Genomic DNA, 18,478 nt, shown 5'->3' with positions numbered 1-18,478 from the left:
AATTTGTACGCACAAATCAAAAACCACTACATACAATTGCAAAAACCCTGTCACAGTTTTGATGTTTGCATTCACTTTTTCAAATTTAATACTCATATATCTGCGTGAAGCACATTATTGAAACATGGGTCCTGGCTGTGGAGAAGGCCTTTCATATTTTTACCAGCAACGATAGGTTTTGCTATTACATGAGGCAAGGAATGTTCAGTTTTGTTGCAGTCTACCACCTCACCACTAGAGGCCACTAACTGCTACACACTGGTGCTTTAATGTGTAGATATAATGCCGATAAAAAATAGCAAGCTATCAAATAGATTTATCACCTCGTTTTGTTTAGTTTAGGCCTTTTTGTATAGATGTGATAGAATACAGATAAATGATGTATACATTTACTGATTTTTAACTGAATTGTATCATAATAATATGTGGTCATGTTGTCGATTGGTAACCCAGTTGTGATTGAAAGCTATCAATGTAATCCATAAAAGTTTGTTCTCATGCAACTTATTTGATATATCGATGAACATACATTTTCTATGTTGTAGTATTTGTCAATTTTAACTATGTATGCACAGTATTAGCAAGTCAACTGCTGCCTGTGTAGTTTTAGAGCATAGTGTCCTTTGCTGACATTCTTTGCCGTTAGCGTTGCCCAGGAGAAGAGCTACCCTGCAGGCGAGTGAGGCCTCATGGGTATGATACTTTTCTTCTATTCCTTGCTGTCATCTTCCCAGGAGGAGGCAATGTCCGTATTGACAATGTGAAGCTGGACTTTAAAGAGAAGGCCCAAGCCAAGGTCGGCTCACTGGACAACACCACCCACACACCTGGAGGGGGGAATGTGATGGTAAAAAAGAAGCACGCAAAAAATCTTGAATATCAAATGTCACTGCCAGCTTTTTAAAATATATAAATAGAGAAAACAACTCTGACCTTAAAAGTCTTTCTTTCCTCACCAGATCGAGAGCCACAAGCTGACCTTCAGGGAAACGGCGAAAGCTCGGGTGGACCACGGCGCAGAAATTGTCATCACCCAGTCCCCGGGGATCGAGACCGGGGGCACTTCTCCTCGTCTGTCCTCCGCAGGCAGCATCAACCTCCTGGAGTCACCTCAGCTCTCTACGCTGGCTCAGGATGTCACCGCTGCCCTGGCCAAGCAGGGCTTATGAGCTGACTGCGTCTGTTTGGGATACCCTCAAATAATCCACACCATTACTCCTCTTCCCATCATTCACTCATAGGCGTCCAGTGTTGTCCCAGGGTCTTTCACAGCAACGTCACCCCCACACATTTTGACCCCACAGGTTGTAGTTGATAGACCATCTCGCCCATCAACAATCCTTCCAGCCCTTCCGGTGGGTTTTTAAAAACTGAATTCTTCAAAAATCTTCACTTACTTCCTGAAAAGGGTCACGCCCTGTCGCTCTATTTGTTTTTCATGCGTTTATTCACTCAAATGTGGACTTTTCTGGTTTATTTTAGCTGAATGCTAAGGTTTGAGTGGCTGTGATTGTCTAAAAAGGCATTGGCAGTTTTAAGATTGTACAGTGACATTTTCACCACATTCAACTTGTGCGGGGATAAACTTTTAAGGTGAACTCATGCATAATGTCCATTCGGAATTTATATGGTACTGAATAGTAGACGCTAGTCTTAAACATACAACAGCGTGAGAGACTTAACTTACAGAAATATGGCGTGTAACTGACCTGCAAAAGTATGGCTGATGAGCATGTCTGCTAAAATGTGACATTTCGAGTCAAACATGATTTTTTCTTTGTTGGATTTTAATCTTATGAGTTCCTGATATGTGCTGAATTTTTGGACAATTTATGTTCTCTTGTTTTCTTTTTTTAATATATATATATATATGTATATGTCACTGTAGTGGAAGTTGTTACAGTTTTGTACGTTTCCTGTGGCTGCTCTGGCTTATTAGCATTTAAATGTGGATAACCATTGCAGTTATGTCAAGTCAAGCGCTAAAAGGCTAGCTTTCCAATAGATTTTTTGTTTTGTTTTATTCCGCAAACCAATTGGCTGCTCTTTTTTTGTTTGGTTTTAGCTCTGTGGTTTTATTAGGCTACAGCAATGCTGTTATGCTGGCATGGCAAATAAATGATAAATAAATTAGATATATTTGGAACAGTCTTAAACTTTTCAGCGTGAGTATAAATGGCCAGGGGGGATTTTAGTGTCTGTACATTAAGATGAGATCCTAAAAACCCTGTGACATTTCTCCTTTTGCAAAGACTCAGTTGTACAATTTATTTGAATGGGTAAAGGGCCCAAAGATTGTTTTAAAAAGGAAAGTATAAAGTATGATGCTTTGTATGAAAACATTCCATTTGAGAGAGCAGCTGCCTGGCCTCTTTGTGTGACTGAGCCAGATTGTGTGGCTGTTTGGACCATTGCAAGAAATGAAATAAACAATGAAGGTATGAAGAATGGGAGTAACCCATTTAAAAAAAAAAAAGAATAAAAAACAAAACTGTTCTAGCATATTCTCTGCTCACCATTGTGAAACTCTTCTACCCTCCCCTTTCTCCTGCCCTGATGTCACCTGCCCCTCCAGTGTTTTTCTGTGCTTCCTCTATTCCTGCCACCTCCTCTCCACCCCCCTCTTTGCCTGTGTAAGTGTATTTAAAAGATCATGTAGATGTGTGCACACTTTCCGATGTTTGAGACATACTGATGACAAATGCTCCTACAGGATGATGACGAAAATAAAGAAAATAAAAAATGATTTGCTTTAGTCTTTTGTATGTATTCACAGAAAACATTGTCATCAATTCATCTTTTCTACAGCTTAAAGTAACATGTTGCAATATGTGCATGTTTGGTCTCTTTATCTCCATTTGTTTGTCCTTTTATTTTAAAAGTGAAATTTTTTTATTCACTGACCTATAGTATTAGTTACCGGAGTGTTAAGCGTGTGCAGTGTTGCTGGAGGGGCGTTAATCTTAATTTACTAAACATAATGTTTTATAATGAGGATTATCAACATCTGAACATCAAAAACTGAATTACCTGCATTCTGTCCAAGTTTTATGCACCAAATTTAACATTTTCTACATCAATTTGTGTTGAAAATTTATTTGTCAATGTAAAGAAAAGTACAAAATTCAGACACAATGAATAAATGTTACGGCACATACACTGCAGTTCAAAAGTTTGAGGTCACCCAGGCAATTTCTTTTAATTTTTTTTTATTCATGTGCTAATATAATTGCACAAGGGTGATCTAATCATCAATTAGCCTTTCAAAACGATTTGCTAACACAATGTAGCATTAGGTCACAGGAGTGATGGTTGCTAGAAATGGATCTCTGTATCCCTATGTAGATAGTTCATTAAAAATTTGCCGTTTCCAGCTAGAATAGTCATTTACCATATTTACAATGTCTAGACTGTATTTCTGATTCATTTAATGTTATCTTCATTGAAAAAAAACTGCTTATCTGTCAAAAATAAGGACATTTCTAAGTGACCCCAAACTTTTGAACGGTGGTGTACAAGAGAACATTCAAATGGCCATTCTCCATAAAAAGACACATTTAATTTTGAACGTTTAAATGCATCGTTTCAGTACTTCTAGACTTTTACATATGGTTTTGACAGTACTCTGCTCGTGTAATGTAATATTGTACGGTCATGAGGTTGCTTCTGTAAATCATCTGAATGTTTATTTCCTGTTTGAAAGCGTCAGATTGGACTATTGTGCTGTCTCTTTTAGTTCACCACCTGGCTCATTTAAACTACCTGTTGATATTCTAATGGGGGGATTATCCCTGATGTGAATACACCAATCCGGATGCAGCTCATTTTGGGTTTGCATCGCTTTTTTGCTACAGTGATGCACAATGCAGAGAGGGGTTCGATATGGAAACATCTGGCTGCACACTGCGTCTTTAAGCTCCGGTAAATTAGCACGCCGATCAACTGTGGCTGTCCGGTGAGGGAGGTGCTGAAATCAGAGCGTCCCCCCCTCCCCTCACCCTCCCTCCAACCCCCTTCTCTCTCTCTCTCTCTCTCTCTCTCTCTCTCTCTCTCTCTCTCTCTCTCTCTCTCTCTCTCTCTCTCTCTCTCTCTCTCTCTCTCTCTCTCTCTCTCTCTCTCTCTCTCTCTCTCTCTCTCTCTCTCTCTCTCTCTCTCTCTCTCTCTCTCTCTCTCTCTCTCTCTCTCTCTCTCTCTCTCTCTCTCTCTCTCTCTCTCTCTCTCTCCGTTGCCGCCGACCGATCGACACTTGCAGCCATTTTACGCAGGACGAACCCAATCATGTCGTGAAGGGAACCTCGTTGGTCACCTGGGCAAAGCCAGCCGCCGCCGCCGCGCGTCCCGGTGGTCGCACACAGCTAGGCGGGTAGGCAGGCAGGCAGGGAGGGGGGCGACGGAGGCAGGTCCGGCCAAAATGGTGAAAAGGAAAAGCCTGGACGACAACGAGCCGGAGTGTGGGAAGGGAATACCATTTCCTATCCAGACCTTCCTATGGAGGCAAACCAGGTTAGTGCTTCTTGATAACAGGTGTTTGCCATTAACGAAAATGAGAAGGACCAAGGATTTGACAGCGGCCGTGGCAAAGTCACTGACTGCCACTTGAAATAACACCCGAATTTCCAATCCTATCATGCGTCAAAATACATGTATTGCCTGCTTATAATTCAACGGGAAACCGTGTCTTTACAGAATGGAGGAACACGGGCTGTATGTTTTGCAAGGTGTCAACTGTGAACGGATGCAGATTGCATGATGTCACACCTGTAAGGCAAAGTGACACAGAAAGTGGGCCAGAGAAAACAGAGTGCTCTGTGGATTAGCTGAAATGAAATGACTGCACGTTTGTGCAAAATGTTTGTTGAAGGACATTTTATTGTGTAACCTCCATTCATCATTTTTTTTAATCTCATGCAAACATTTGTATGCATATTTTTCAGTGCATTTCTGCGTCCGAAGTTGGGAAAGCAGTATGAAGCATCTTGTGTGGTAAGTCATTTCATAATGCAATGTGCGTGCTGAGAGAAAATAATCGCGCCCTTCCCAGTAATCTGTTTTTACCTTAATGCACCTGCAAATAAAGTGAGCTCTTGATTTTACATTTAGCAAATTAGTTTTTCCCCTTTGCTTCCTCCTATTACCCAAGAGCTAGACGTTTGGAAGCCCATATCCATAATGACGCCTCTCCAGATCCCTTTGGATCTAAACAGAGCTGCCACTGTCCCTCCCACAGGCATTGCCTTGCTTGGGGCCATGTGGGACATTTACATTGTCAAAGAAAGAGGCTTTAGTTCCTGGCTGATGTCTCTCTTCTCCCTCTCTCTGGCTGCATCCCCAGTCTTTTGAGCGGGTGCTGGTGGAGAACAAGCTCCACGGGTTGTCACCGGCCCTGTCAGAGGCCATCCAGAGCATCTCCCGCTGGGAACTCGTCCAGGCAGCCTTACCTCATGTGCTTCACTGCACCTCCATCCTGCTGTCTAACAGGAACAAACTGGGTGAGGACATGCAGAACACATTTTACCACCGCTTTTAAGCACTGAGCTGACAGCCTAACCAGGTTATCCTCATTGAACAGAACATGCAGCTGATGTTCTTTCAGTTACTGGAAAAAGTGCCTCAGTCTAGTATTGATAGAGATGTCACTAATGGTTATTTCTTTATATATTATTCTGCTGATATTTTCTCAGCCAATCGACCATTTTGTACGTTACATGTCAAAAAAATACTGCAACAATGGCACACACATGATCCAAGGATAAGCTTGAACCCTAAACCAAGCAATTCTCAACATTAACTTCTAAACCTTTGACCTTCCACAGGCCACCAGGACAAGCTAGGCGTGGCCGAGACCAAACTGCTCCACACGCTCCACTGGATGCTGTTGGATGCTGCTCAGGAGTGCAATCATGAGCCCAGCCTAGGCCATGGGTGGTCCGCCGGAAGCAGCAGCAGCGCCTTCCTCCAGCCTGTGGGGAACCAGGGTTCCTCCCCAGGAGCTCCTGGCTCCTGCTCCGGGTCAGCCCTAGGTGGATCGGGACCCCAGCACAGTGGTTCCCTGCTGGAGGAGGATGAACACACTCGTACCAAGCTGTTTCATAAGAGCATGGCCACAGTGGAGCTCTTTGTGTTCCTGTTTGCGCCGCTTATTCATCGGATAAAGGTCTGTGCCTGCTGATACAAATGTGTACAGCCTTGGAATTGATTTTTGTAACAAAGTACTGTGCCAACACCTTTAGCATTCTCTGCTTCACCATACGCAGAGTTACTTTCTTCAGGAGATTTCACGAATTTGTAATTCTGAAAGATTTTCAGCATCCGTATATAGCGACATTCTGGAAAGAATAATATATATGACTGGCAAGAAACCTATAATAAACCCTCCACCACACTCAGGGTCACCCTATGCCTATTGATCTGTGTGTACAACAGATGAAAGGGTCAGGTTACAATACTCCTGGGATTGCACTGTTTCCCAACAGTATAATGAATTTTTGTAGCTTGCAAGTGATTGTGTCATACTGACAGTGTTACAGTTTCCGTCTTGTTTTGATCTAATGATGGCTAGATAGAAGAGAGGGAGGACTCAATGTGCAAAACAGCTTCTTTTATATACAAGATTGTAAATATGTCACATTTTAGGAGTCAGACCTGACCTTCCGATTGGCCAGTGGTCTGGTAATATGGCAGCCAATGTGGGAGCACCGACAGCCTGACATCCCTGCCTTTACTGCTCTCATCAAACCCGTCAGAAACATTGTGACAGGTAAAAAAATAAATAAATAAATAAATAAATAAAAAATTGCAGCTTTCTTATTCTTGGTAAGAGTTAATTTATTTTTATTTGCTTATAATTAAAACATGTAATCTGCTACGCCTGTCTCAACAGCAAAAAGGAACTCCCCAGTCAACAACCAGTGCAGCCCCTGTGGATCTGGCAACCCAGGTCCCATGGTGAGTAAGCGTTTTTAGCTCAGATCTCATCTAATTTTGCTTCCCATGTTGATTGACTGTGTTCATGCAAGAGTTTGAGGCTTCTTCCCCTCCTCTTTTTTCAATGTTCCCTCTGGGGCTGGCTGTTAATATTCATTAGCAACAGCCTTTTGGGAACGTGGTTAGTCAGGGTCATGGCAGAAACCTTGTCTGTCTTTTTGCTTGTTAATCTACCAATCTGCAGTATCTGTTCATCTCTCACTTCCGCCCACAGGGCTTCCAGGTGGTTTGCGAAGCCGCCCAGTCGGGTTCCTCTTCCCCCGCCGCTGGAGAGCAGAGCTGTCGTCGTGGTAACTCGATTGAGAAAGGTGGCCCTTCCGAGCAACCCCCACCGGTCAAAGGCCCTTCCAAGAAAAAGTGAGGACTGTTATTCAATTTCCACTCAAGAAGCAGTGAGCTAGTTAGCCTTTGCTTGTGCCTGCATCAATGATTTTTGATTAGATTGTTGCGCTGAAGCATCGTGTCCATTCAGGCTTGATGTGCAGCAGGAGGAGGTTTGTGGTTTTGTAGATGTGTTTCATAACAAACACTTACAAATTGGATTAAAAAAGGGGTAAAGTCACTTGAGTTTAAATGGCTGTGTCTTCTTACAGAAGAAATAATAACTAATCCACATGATTTGAATCAATTGCACCACAGGTATGTACTGTAAATGTGGTTACTGTCATGTTGTTTTAACACAAATGAAACACACAAAAGTTTCATTTTTTTTATCATATAATCTTAATTGAGCAAAATCACAGTGAAACCATCTTGTAGAATCTTATTAATCAATACATGATTTTACTGCACACAACGTTTTCATAAACGCTTTCATAAATGAATAATTATTCATGCAGCCAAGAAGCCAGCCATGGGTTGAAGCAGTGCACAAGTGCAGTGATTTATAAGTGACCCGCACTGACACAGAGCCGGTGCCATCATCTTGTTGATAGCTAAACATTTTACCCTGCGGCACCGTCTGTCGAACACACTGCACAGCACAGCTCGCTCCCCTAGCTTGTGAAGAGCTAGCATATATGAATAGCTCCTCCTTCCCCTGTGTAATGTGTTGCTCTAAGCAGTACTGTCTCCTCAGTCAGTACACACACACACACACACACACACACACACACACACAAACGCACACAGAGCCCTCGTCTTGCTTCAGCATTTACAGACCCATCTGACATTTGCCCACATAACAAGGGTAATTATGCTGAAGTAATGTGCTACATGTCTAATGCTGGCAGTGTCCCTGGCCTGGCATGACATGGCCTGGCTTGACTTGGTCTGCCGATGGCAAATCTGGCATTGTTCGGCCTTCGCTGCCAGGCTAAAGCTCAATTTGTGGTCTGTTTGGCATAAGCAGGACAGTTTTGACTCATTAGGACAGCAAAACTAACTCACCGTCTGATTTTGTCACAAAAGTTTTGGTAAAGAGGTAATACCAAATATGCTCTGAAGAGTATCTCCAGTTAGAACATTTGCATTCCGTGCATGCCATGTGGGTGTTTATTGTTTTAAAGTTATCCAAGGCAGTTCTGTCATCATCCTGAATCACCCAACTGGTGGGCTTAGAGAATGACAGAGTGTTGTGAAAGAAAGACGTAGAGAGGTTCATAAGCCATCAGTTGCTCATCTCAACTCATTCTGACAACCAAACAAGTCACTCCAACGCTTCTCCTGATCCCTCTGACAGCCAGCAACTGACTGAGAATCAAAATAAGCCTCAGACCCCCTCCCCCAAGCCAGTTATATCCTCACACACCCGAACACCAAAGGGTTTTTGAGCAGTCACATGGCAATGCAGAGAGGAGAGATTTATCCCCACTGTTTCTGTGCACACGCTCCGCAAGATGGATTAATTGCTTTCTTTATGTGCTTTATGTGTCAGTGGTGGGACTTTTCAGACACTGTGTGTAAATTGCAGGTTAGGCTGACTGCAAGATTGGAGAAGAAGTGAGCTGAATGTAAATTAAAGATCCAGCAAGACAGAATTTCTGACATTTGCAGGGGTTTTACCGTTAGAAGGATTTTTTTTTCGCACATGAAAGTTGTTGGATTCTTCATGTATTGATCAACAAAGACACAAGGCTGTACAACTGGCTCACTCCAGCAGATTTCAATCCAACAATCAAATTAAAATAGCCTCAGAATTTAATTAGCTTATTTTTTCTCCGTCATCTCAAGAGACCCAGTTTATATTTGCATCAGCTCCTCAACCTCTTGCACACGCACACCTCTGCAAACAGATAAGATCATTTCCGGCATCAGTTCCTGTGATTAATGCAGCTTACTCATCCCGTGGCACCGCAACCCGTGCCTCTCAGAGCACTGCTGATGCTGAGGCAGTTTCCATGACAACCGCTGGCTGCTGCATCTCTCCCACCGCATGTAGTCGGGGGCTGGGCCGCTGCCTCTCTGATGGCCCAGGGTGGCTGTCGTCACTCGGTCTCCTTGGCAACCTGACACAACAGCAGCAGGCAGAGTGTGTATGTGTGCTGGCTAGACAGTGAAACATGATACAGCCTCCTTCTGCTGTCGGCTCTCAAAGTGATTCATGTAGATATCGACCATCTCTTCCTGCTCCATTTATTACAACGGCCAAGATTAAATGCCTTGCTCTGTCCCTCTCTCTCCCGCTCTTTCTTATGGCAAGAATATGTTCCGCCACAGTTTGCAGCAGTCTATATGCTCTGCAGCTCGCCAAACCACTGACCTTCATTCCAGCTTATTTATAGTGGACTCACGTAGGCTTAGGCTCCCACTCTCCCTGCTGCTCTCCCTATGGTGCTGAAGGGGGGCTCTGCCCTTGTTTACCATCCTCCTTTGATGCATTATTAATGAAGCAGTGTGGCAGTAGTTGATGACTGGCGAATGTAACTGGAAAGGCCATGATATAGTGTAATTGTTGTGTTCACAGTTGGGTGACAACACATAGAACACTCAAAAAGACATGCAGAATCTTCCAATATGAGTTGTATTTTGGCAATGTTTTCATTTTCCTTAATCTAGCTACTTGTTAGGCAGCTTCACATAATGTCACTGCAGCTTTGTCTTCATGCTGCTTCATACTACATCTATTCTCTGCCTCATTAATTTGTGTCTTTGCCTTCCATCCCTGCCATTCCTCAACTTCTGCTATCTGCTATTTTCCTCCCTTCATTTCAACAGTTTTTACTTATTTCTTTTTCGCTTTTATACATGTAACACATGCAGCAACTAGTAACAGCAGCAACATGTCAGGTACCAGTAGTTCATGTTTGTACTTTTGCCACTGATGTAAGACAACAATCACTGATTATTATGATGAATATTAGAGAAATAGTTAAATTTATTTGACTTTTTAGATATAATTCCCAAATAATGTGAAGGGGTTAGAAGCAGAGTGGTCTAACCCACAAAAATTCCAAACTGAGTGTTATACAATTTCTGTATGTATTTAATGGTCTAGATTTTATCGGCAAAGTGGTCTGACCCACAATCCAAATATAGCATTACAGTGGTGCTTCAAATGTTAGACCGTTCTTGAAAACACAAAACTTTGAACCTATTTTTCTCAAAAAACTACAGAAAGTGGGTTAGACCACTCTGCTTCCAAATCCTTCAGTTATTAGAGACATTAGACAGAATAAACTACACTGATACAACTCCATTCATCTGATCCTAATGGTTTAACCCATTAAACTATCCTGGTCTCCTTCTTTTTCCAGGACATCAGCCCCTGCCGGCCTGCCAGCATCTCTGGCCCAGCGAGCACGTTATGCCACTTACTTTGACGTGGCAGTGCTGCGTTGTCTGCTGCAGCCGCACTGGACCGAGGAGGGTGTGCACTGGGCCTTGATGTACTACCTGCAGCGCCTGAGGCAGATCCTAGAGGAGAGGCCTGAGCGCACCCCAGAACCACTGGTCACTCCTCTGCCACGGCCACGCAGCAGCTCCATGGTGGCTGCAACACCCTCATTAGTCAACACCCACAAGACTCAGGTAATGCCAAGAAGACAAAATATACACTTTTTTTTTGGCCATATGTGGTATAAATGACCAAACTTGGCGAGAAACTTCTGGTCAAGCACAAGGCCATGTTTCTCTGGATAGACTGTCATTAAGGTACCTTCAGAATGTTTATGCTGCTCTGTTTTTCAGGATATGAGTCTGAAATGTAACGAAGAGGAAAAATCTCTTAGCACTGAGACCTTTGCAAAGGTGTCCCTGACTAACCTCCGTCGACAGGCAGTTCCTGACTTGTCCTCTGATCTGGGGATGAACATCTTCAAGAAGGTAGATATTGACATCCAGATGGCCCTTTGGACATGCTAATATGTTAATTGTGTTGTGATCAGATTAAAATCCGATAAGCAGTATGTATTAGATCAGCTAGGTCAAGTACGAAGCATACACAGTTGATCAGTTTTCAGATTTAATTTGTGACTCATTATTCTGCCACTAGCTGTTCAACTTTTAAAATGTGTTTCGAGTTTCTTTACTATATCTTGAGTAGCATCACAAAAGTTTGCAGGACTTAGAGGATTTGTCCTCTGTTTCAGTTTAAGAATCGGCGCGAGGACAGGGAGAGAAAGGGTTCCATTCCCTTCCATCATACTGGAAAGAAGCGTCAGCGTCGTATGGGGGTTCCTTTCCTGTTGCACGAGGACCACCTAGACGTGTCGCCTACACGCAGCACCTTCTCCTTTGGAAGCTTCTCAGGCCTGGGTGACGACCGGCGGACTCTGGACCGTGGGGGCTGGCAAGCCACCATCATGGGTAGGCAAAGTGGTGTTCATAATGAGAACAGTTTGCATGGCACTAGGTGGCAGCCTTGATTCCCCTCCACTAAGCTTTGGTGAGTCAGAGCATTCTGTCTGGATCTAGCTGTCAGCTAGTGAATTAGGTCGGTTCATTAACATTGGTATTTGCTCTCAATGAGAAGTGTGATTAAAATTCACTCAAGGCCAAATGACATGTTTTGTTAATATTACTATCCGGAGTTAGTGACTTTCTAAAGCTTAATTTCCATAAACCTACTGAACCCTTTAGCTTAGCTGCTGCTTCAGTGGAGTTCTTTTAGACAGTTTCCAGTAGCTATCATAATATAATTATGAGAACTCCCATCTACTGTTTTAACATGCAGTTTAAGTTTTATCCAGTGGAGTTTGAAGTTAGCTGATCTCAAATTTTATATTATTCCAACAATACCTGATGTCTAGGTCTATGTGGTTTTTGACCTGAAATATAATTATTTGTCACATTACTTTCCAGGCAAATTCACACGGAGAGGCAGCACGGATACAGCTGCCGACGCAGACAGCCTGAGTGCCAAACATTCTCATTCCCACCACTCTCTGCTCCGAGACATTCCCGACCACTCCAACAGCCACAGCGACAACACTGTCAAAGAGGGTAAGGCAGAAATTTGGTCCAGAGCATTGAGTTGGAATCAAACTTAAGTCATCAAAAAACAGCAAGTTTAGGCTGAAATAAGCAAAATTTCCAAACAATACGGCCTTTAAAGGACTCTCTTAAACACCAATAGCTTTGCAAATTTGCTGTCAATATACAGATTTGTCTTTACAATACCCAACAAATCAACAAAGCACTGAGGATGTTACTTGCAGTCTTAAACTCTCCTGTGTTGGTGCTAGGTAAAGTAGACTATTAAATACAAAAATAATAATAAAAAAACATGAAAATTAAAGTCAACATACATCAGTGACTAATATCAAAATCAAGGTGATAAAAAAATAATAGCTCATAGAGAGGGCAGCAGTGTGCATGAATAATGTCTGACATGCGCTTTTCATTAAAATACAGGATTAAATTAAGCAAATTACACACAGCTGATCTTTGTACTATTAGCTACAGTAAAGGAAGGACAGAGGCTGCTGGCTGCAGTGAGACCTGCTGAGCAGAGCAGAAATAGGACAGGATTATGTAACTGCAATATTGTGACAATCTTAATTTACACTCAGAAGTGTTTGCTTTTGTCTCGGCTTCACACTGCTAGGAGAGTGTTGATTCTGACATGATATGCAGGAATTAAGAAAAAAGAACAAAAATGCTTTCTTTATTAACAAGATTGTATAACTTGATGCTTCAATTAAGCCCCACAATAATCCCTAAATTCTGACATAAGTATATAAAACAGGTAGAAGTAAACTAAAAAGCATCAGCAATCTTTAAACATCAAATTTTGTTGTTGTATCTAAGTTTAAATTTCTTAAGACCCATGCAAGCTTGAATACTTTAAAACGAAGAAAATAATAAAAAACACACATTGTACAATTCTTCTTCAGTACACTAAGTACATTTCTTTATTCAATAAACATTTTTGCTCTAAAATTACATTATTTCAGGCTTGAATTTGTCTTGCAGTCAGGTACAACACAAAACACAAAAAGACAGCGGACAGAAAACACACAAAGACATATATGTAAATCATAAATAAAACCCATCATACAAACAAGCCTGTGAAACCTGTAATCATAGACTTCAAGCAGTTTAGGTTGTCGTAATTAAACAACAGATCAATGGAAAAGAACATTTTCAAACAATTAAAACAAAGGATACAGAAACAGCGTTGGCATTAGACAGAACAAAAAGACCATACATTGCCATAATCACCTCCTCTTGTGATCAATGCATGAAAACCTTCCTTCTCCTGTTGTCTGAAGTTCGATCTCAGATCTCCACCATAACCATGGCGGCATTTAACACAACAGTGGCATCTTTTAACGTCGGCTACGCTGACTTCTTCACCGAGCACATGAAGAAACTTTGTAACCCTGTTGCTGTGCCTGAGATTCCTGTGGAGCCGCTGGCCTGCGCCAACTTGCCACGCAGCCTTACCGATTCTTGCATCAACTACTCTTGTCTGGAGGAAGGGGAGAATATCGAGGGGACCAATAACTTTGTGCTGAAAAATGGCATGTTGGACCTCACAGTGAGTGACTTTAGTGATCCTAAATACAAATAATAGAATCTGTGGCCTTCTCTGCTGCTTTATTAACAAATAATCAAAAATAATCTGATGCCTCATTTTTCCATTAAAAAATATGATCCAGTTTATTGCTTTTTCAGAGTAATTTGCTTCTTCCTTGTCTTGTATATTGTGAAGAATTTAATAAAAGTGTGTGTTGGTTGGATAAAAGAACTTCACTAACATAAAGAATATCTCATCTTTTTTTCTCCCTCTCCCTTGTATTTTAGGCTGTCTTGCGGGCTCTTTATGCCGTCCTCAGCCATGATATCAGTTCCAGGATCTGCGATGTGGCCCTGAACATCATCGACTGCCTGCTTCAGCTGGGCGTGGTGCCCGGTATGGGCAAGAAACTGTCCAAGCCTGACAACAAGGAGAACCAAGAGGCACGTGGCAAAGACGCGGCTGGTCAGGGCCTCGGAGGAGGCGCCCAGGGAGGCGGTCCAATTGCTGGAGCAGGAGCAGGTGGAGGAGGAGATGGAGGTGGAGGAGGAGGGGGAAGTGGAGGAGGGAGTGGACAGGGGAGCAAGGATGATGTGAAGAATAATAAGGACAATGATAAAAAGGTGTGTTCATATTGTACATTTAGCAGCGGATGTCAAGCTCAGAAATGTGTTTGATATCTAAATATATCAACCAGAAACTCCTGGCTGTTTGTGTCCTTCTCTGCTTTGGCATGAACAGGAAGAGGGCTCTGGCCTCAGCACCCACCGCCTGGCTTTGACCATGCTGATAAAGATAGTCAAATCCCTTGGCTGTGCATACGGCTGTGGCGAGGGGCATCGTGGATTATCAGGAGATCGCCTCAGGATGCAGGTCAAACTCTTTTCTCTATCTTTATGTACCCTCTTGTGTGCATATTGGCAGTTTCAACAAATCAACAGTTTCTGGTCCTGACATATATTATATTTTCTATTAATTGTTAACTGTGTTGCTGCTTTAGCGTCATAAAAGTTTCATGAAACCAAAATAAATCCTGCAAGGGTGTTGGACTGAGTTTCTAGCTTTAGTGCAAAACAGCTGCAGCTCAATTTCAATGTGGATCAGTAATTTTTTATTATTAGATGAAGTAGTATGAGAGAAATAAAATGCTATCTTGACAGCTGCTATCTATCATGAAAATCGATGAAACTGATGAAAATAGCACATGCTGTAAGGAAAGCCACTTTATTACTACCTCACTTATTTTTGAAATGAAGCAGGCCAGCTTCCAAAACATGGCTATTCTACATAAAATGACTTTTTTAATGTGCCCTGTCCCAAATCTTTCCTTTCAGGCCCAGAATTGCCTGACTAACCTGTATAAACTGGACAAGCTGCAGTTTCGCCAGACAATGCGCGAATATGTCAACAAAGACTCCCTCAATAACATTGTGGACTTCCTGCATGCACTGCTGGGCTTCTGCATGGAGCCCATTACTGACAGTAAGTGCACTCACACAGTGGTGTGTGTGTGAGTGGTATGCAGATCCTGACAAATAATTGTCATATGCGCTGAAAAAAATGCAGATCCAGAGTGAATCTGGATTTGAACAACACTGGTTTTGAATGCTTATACCAGTCAGGTTAGAAGTGATGCTGCAAAAAGTTGATCTACTATGCAGCACGGATGAAATTTATGATTTTTTAAATTTTTTTTTTTATCATTGACGAATCCTACCATTATTTATTCAGTTAATCAATTAATCGTTTAGTCTACAAATGCCGACAAACATAAAGGTCACCAAGTTCACAGCCCCACTAGCAGCTCCATGAGGCTCTCCCAAGGTACAATAGTGCCTTGACATAATGCTAACATGCTACTGTTTAGCAGGTATTGTGAGCTAACATGTTTACCATCAAGTTTATTGTTTGCATGCTAATGTGCTAGCACTTTGTCATAACCAAATACCTGCAAAACTGCTAAACATTCCCATCAGCTTCAGCTGTTTTTGTGCTAATGAACAAACATTTGCATGCTAACAGGCGAAACTAAGATATTGAACATGCTAACATTAGCCAAATCTAAACATCAGCATGTTGGCATCGTCATAGTGAGCATGTTAGCATCCTGAGTTATGCATACTGTCCAGTTAAACTAAAGCTTTAGACTTATTCAGATTTTTTCCTCAGTTTTGAAATGAAAACTCTGATGTTTAATAGGAAAACATTTCATGCAGATTTTACCAGCTAATAATGCAACACGCTTTGTCATAGTTCAGATCCAGGTAATGTATTCAAATAGTTTTGACTGATCAAATATTCAAAATTACTACAAATATTCACTTTTGAAAAGCTATAGTAATGAACATATGCTCTGTTTTTCTGATGATGGCTTAAACGATTAATTGATTTTCTAAATAGTTGTTGGGTAATTGATTAATTGTTTCAACATTACTGTGCACTACACTCAAGTGAACTCTGTTATTTTTTTATATTCAAATCTATATTACACTCAGAGGTCCATTGTGGGTGCTACATTATAGAAGAGTAGAACATAAAAAGTTGGAAATTTTTGACAATCATGTTCTCGTGTGGTCGACAAAGCTGAATTGTCCTGCGGCTGTCTCACCCCGCACTTCGACTTTGCATTCCAGCGCTATCTCTGTTTATGTATCTGTTTTTTCCCTTCCTCCTTCCACTTGTCTTTGCTTGTCCGTGTCCCTTTTTGTCGTTGTCCTCCTGCCTCCATCCTCCTTCTTTTTCTCCATCCACTTCAGTGAGCTAAATCCTACCTTCCTTACTCACTCATCCATTCTGTACACTTGCCAATCCAAAGCTTTGCCCATTACATCTCTGCTCAATCAGTGGTTTTATCGCTGAGCATTGAGACACATTGTACATGCCAATTCAGTTTTGCATTGAAATTTGAAGTATTAATCAACAGTCATATCTTACAAAATACAGTGTAATTGGCAAGTTACTGAACCGATGAGTGTTTTAATTCTGAAAGTGACCAGGGCACTTTGTTTAGTTTTTGGTGTATGTGTCTTATTTTTGAGTGGCAGTCTGTGTGTGTGTGTGCGTGCGTGTGCGTGTGTGTGTGCGTCTCGGGTTCACCTCCTTCCGGAGGTGGGGTGCCACGTCCTTTCTGACACCACCTACATGTCTGTGCTGGCCTGATGTCAATCAACTTGTGCCCCGCCTCTTTTCTCTTACAGAGTACGGCAGTGCAGGTGAGAGGTCCAGGAGGGCGAAAAAAAGAAACATCGGTAGATACACATGATCAATAATCAAATACAGTCAATAATATTAGCAATAATATGATTATATTCACCTGATCAGACCCTTCCCTAGGCACTGCTTTCATTGCTGCACCCCTCACTCTGTCCAAAAGTGACAAACTCGCCTGCGATTACGAAATCTAGACCCGAATGTCTGAATCTGGCTGATATTTTTTGCATACACAATAAGTTTATCTAACTGGACCAAGAGAATAAGGCCCCTACTGTATGATTTTAAGCAGGCCTTAGTCACTTGCATGTATTCCTTATTCCCTACCCAGAATCCTTTTCAGTTTGCTTGTTCCCCATATGCTTTATAAACCCCTTTTCTTTGCCCCACCTACCCCCCTCCCTCCCTGTTGTATGGGCTCACTGTTTTATACTCTGGACAGCTGTGAATAATGTTCTCTCCCTGATGACTAAACCACCCCCTGTGTGATCCGTGGTCTTTCCTACCTCCATGTCGCTTCCAGACAAAGCGGGCTTTGGAAACAACTTTACTACAGGGGACAACAAGTCCGTGGCCCAGAATATGGAGGCGGTAGTGGTGGGCTGCATGTTCAAGTCCCTCATCACCCGCTGTGCCTCCACCACACATGAGCTGCACAGCCCTGAGAACCTGGTGAGTGGTGTGTGAGATAATCTTCCTATCTGCCTCTGAGTTATTTGTAGACTTAGTGGAAGTTTAAGCTGACTTGATAATGACTTATTTAATTCTGAGCCTAAACAAGAACAATCAGTCATTCAAACTTTTGTTAATGCTTTGTCATTTTGGTGTATCTGACTCTAAGCTATTCTCTTGCCTTTGCTAAAGCACACATTTCTAACAAAAGTTTATGTCTTTCTATTTTATTGGACTTCTTTTAGAAATATCACCCCTGATCCCTGTTACAGAATCCTGGAACAGCCATGAGACTTTGTATTTGTCAGAACAGCTGATGCAACCTCAACACAATCTAACAAGCTGTTGAAATGCGCATGATCATTTTCCATCTATTATACACAGCTTCTAAATGCCTTTTCATACCGTCAGCAGGAGTGCTCAAAAATGTCTTTTGAGTCTTTTCAGATTCTCTGCAAGACAGTTGATACCTTTCACAGGGAAATTTTAACTTTCCTTTTGTGTCTCGCATGATGACTGCTGCTTAGTGTCTTTGAGAGGCTCATGAGAGATCTAAATGTTTATTTTTAAGTCCAAGACAAGCTTATTTGTGCAGCATCCTTCGACCACAGTGGCAATTTAAGCTGCTTCACATAATGGAAATACATTAGAAAAGTGTTCTAAACACAATTAAGACAAAAAAAATTTTTAAAAAAAATATACGGCAAACAG

General features: G+C 41.9%; 2 protein-coding genes across 29 annotated transcripts in view; both read left to right on the top strand.

The window, feature by feature from the left end:
* LOC111571822 (microtubule-associated protein 2-like) overlaps positions 1-2,746 on the top strand; it is a 70,839-nt gene extending 68,093 nt beyond the window's left edge. For all 8 annotated transcript variants that reach the window (XM_035950468.2, XM_055008191.1, XM_055008192.1 and 5 more), the window contains 2 exons: positions 735-847; positions 960-2,746. In XM_035950468.2, the coding sequence (XP_035806361.2) occupies positions 735-847; positions 960-1,169 (323 nt within the window). In that variant the 3' untranslated portion in view covers positions 1,170-2,746. The remainder of the gene's footprint in view (positions 1-734; positions 848-959) is intronic.
* Positions 2,747-4,225: 1,479 nt separating this feature from the next.
* LOC111572256 (protein unc-80 homolog) overlaps positions 4,226-18,478 on the top strand; it is a 48,407-nt gene continuing 34,154 nt past the window's right edge. For 14 of the 21 annotated variants that reach the window (XM_023275942.3, XM_055008534.1, XM_035950777.2 and 11 more), the window contains exons 1-17: positions 4,226-4,503; positions 4,935-4,983; positions 5,333-5,489; positions 5,814-6,154; positions 6,634-6,757; positions 6,881-6,945; positions 7,199-7,341; positions 10,680-10,953; positions 11,113-11,247; positions 11,514-11,730; positions 12,226-12,366; positions 13,638-13,906; positions 14,173-14,508; positions 14,627-14,758; positions 15,220-15,367; positions 17,083-17,133; positions 17,619-17,767. In XM_023275942.3, coding sequence (XP_023131710.2) covers positions 4,412-4,503; positions 4,935-4,983; positions 5,333-5,489; positions 5,814-6,154; positions 6,634-6,757; positions 6,881-6,945; positions 7,199-7,341; positions 10,680-10,953; positions 11,113-11,247; positions 11,514-11,730; positions 12,226-12,366; positions 13,638-13,906; positions 14,173-14,508; positions 14,627-14,758; positions 15,220-15,367; positions 17,083-17,133; positions 17,619-17,767 — 2,823 coding nt within the window. In that variant the 5' untranslated portion in view covers positions 4,226-4,411. The remainder of the gene's footprint in view (positions 4,504-4,934; positions 4,984-5,332; positions 5,490-5,813; positions 6,155-6,633; positions 6,758-6,880; positions 6,946-7,198; positions 7,342-10,679; positions 10,954-11,112; positions 11,248-11,513; positions 11,731-12,225; positions 12,367-13,637; positions 13,907-14,172; positions 14,509-14,626; positions 14,759-15,219; positions 15,368-17,082; positions 17,134-17,618; positions 17,768-18,478) is intronic. The other 7 variants (XM_023275960.3, XM_023275951.3, XM_035950815.2 and 4 more) reach the window with 1 other exon arrangement.

This window comes from Amphiprion ocellaris, chromosome 24, assembly GCF_022539595.1.
Source record: "Amphiprion ocellaris isolate individual 3 ecotype Okinawa chromosome 24, ASM2253959v1, whole genome shotgun sequence".
Taxonomy (NCBI): Eukaryota; Metazoa; Chordata; class Actinopteri; family Pomacentridae; genus Amphiprion; species Amphiprion ocellaris.
This window is presented reverse-complemented; position numbering and strand designations above follow the sequence as displayed.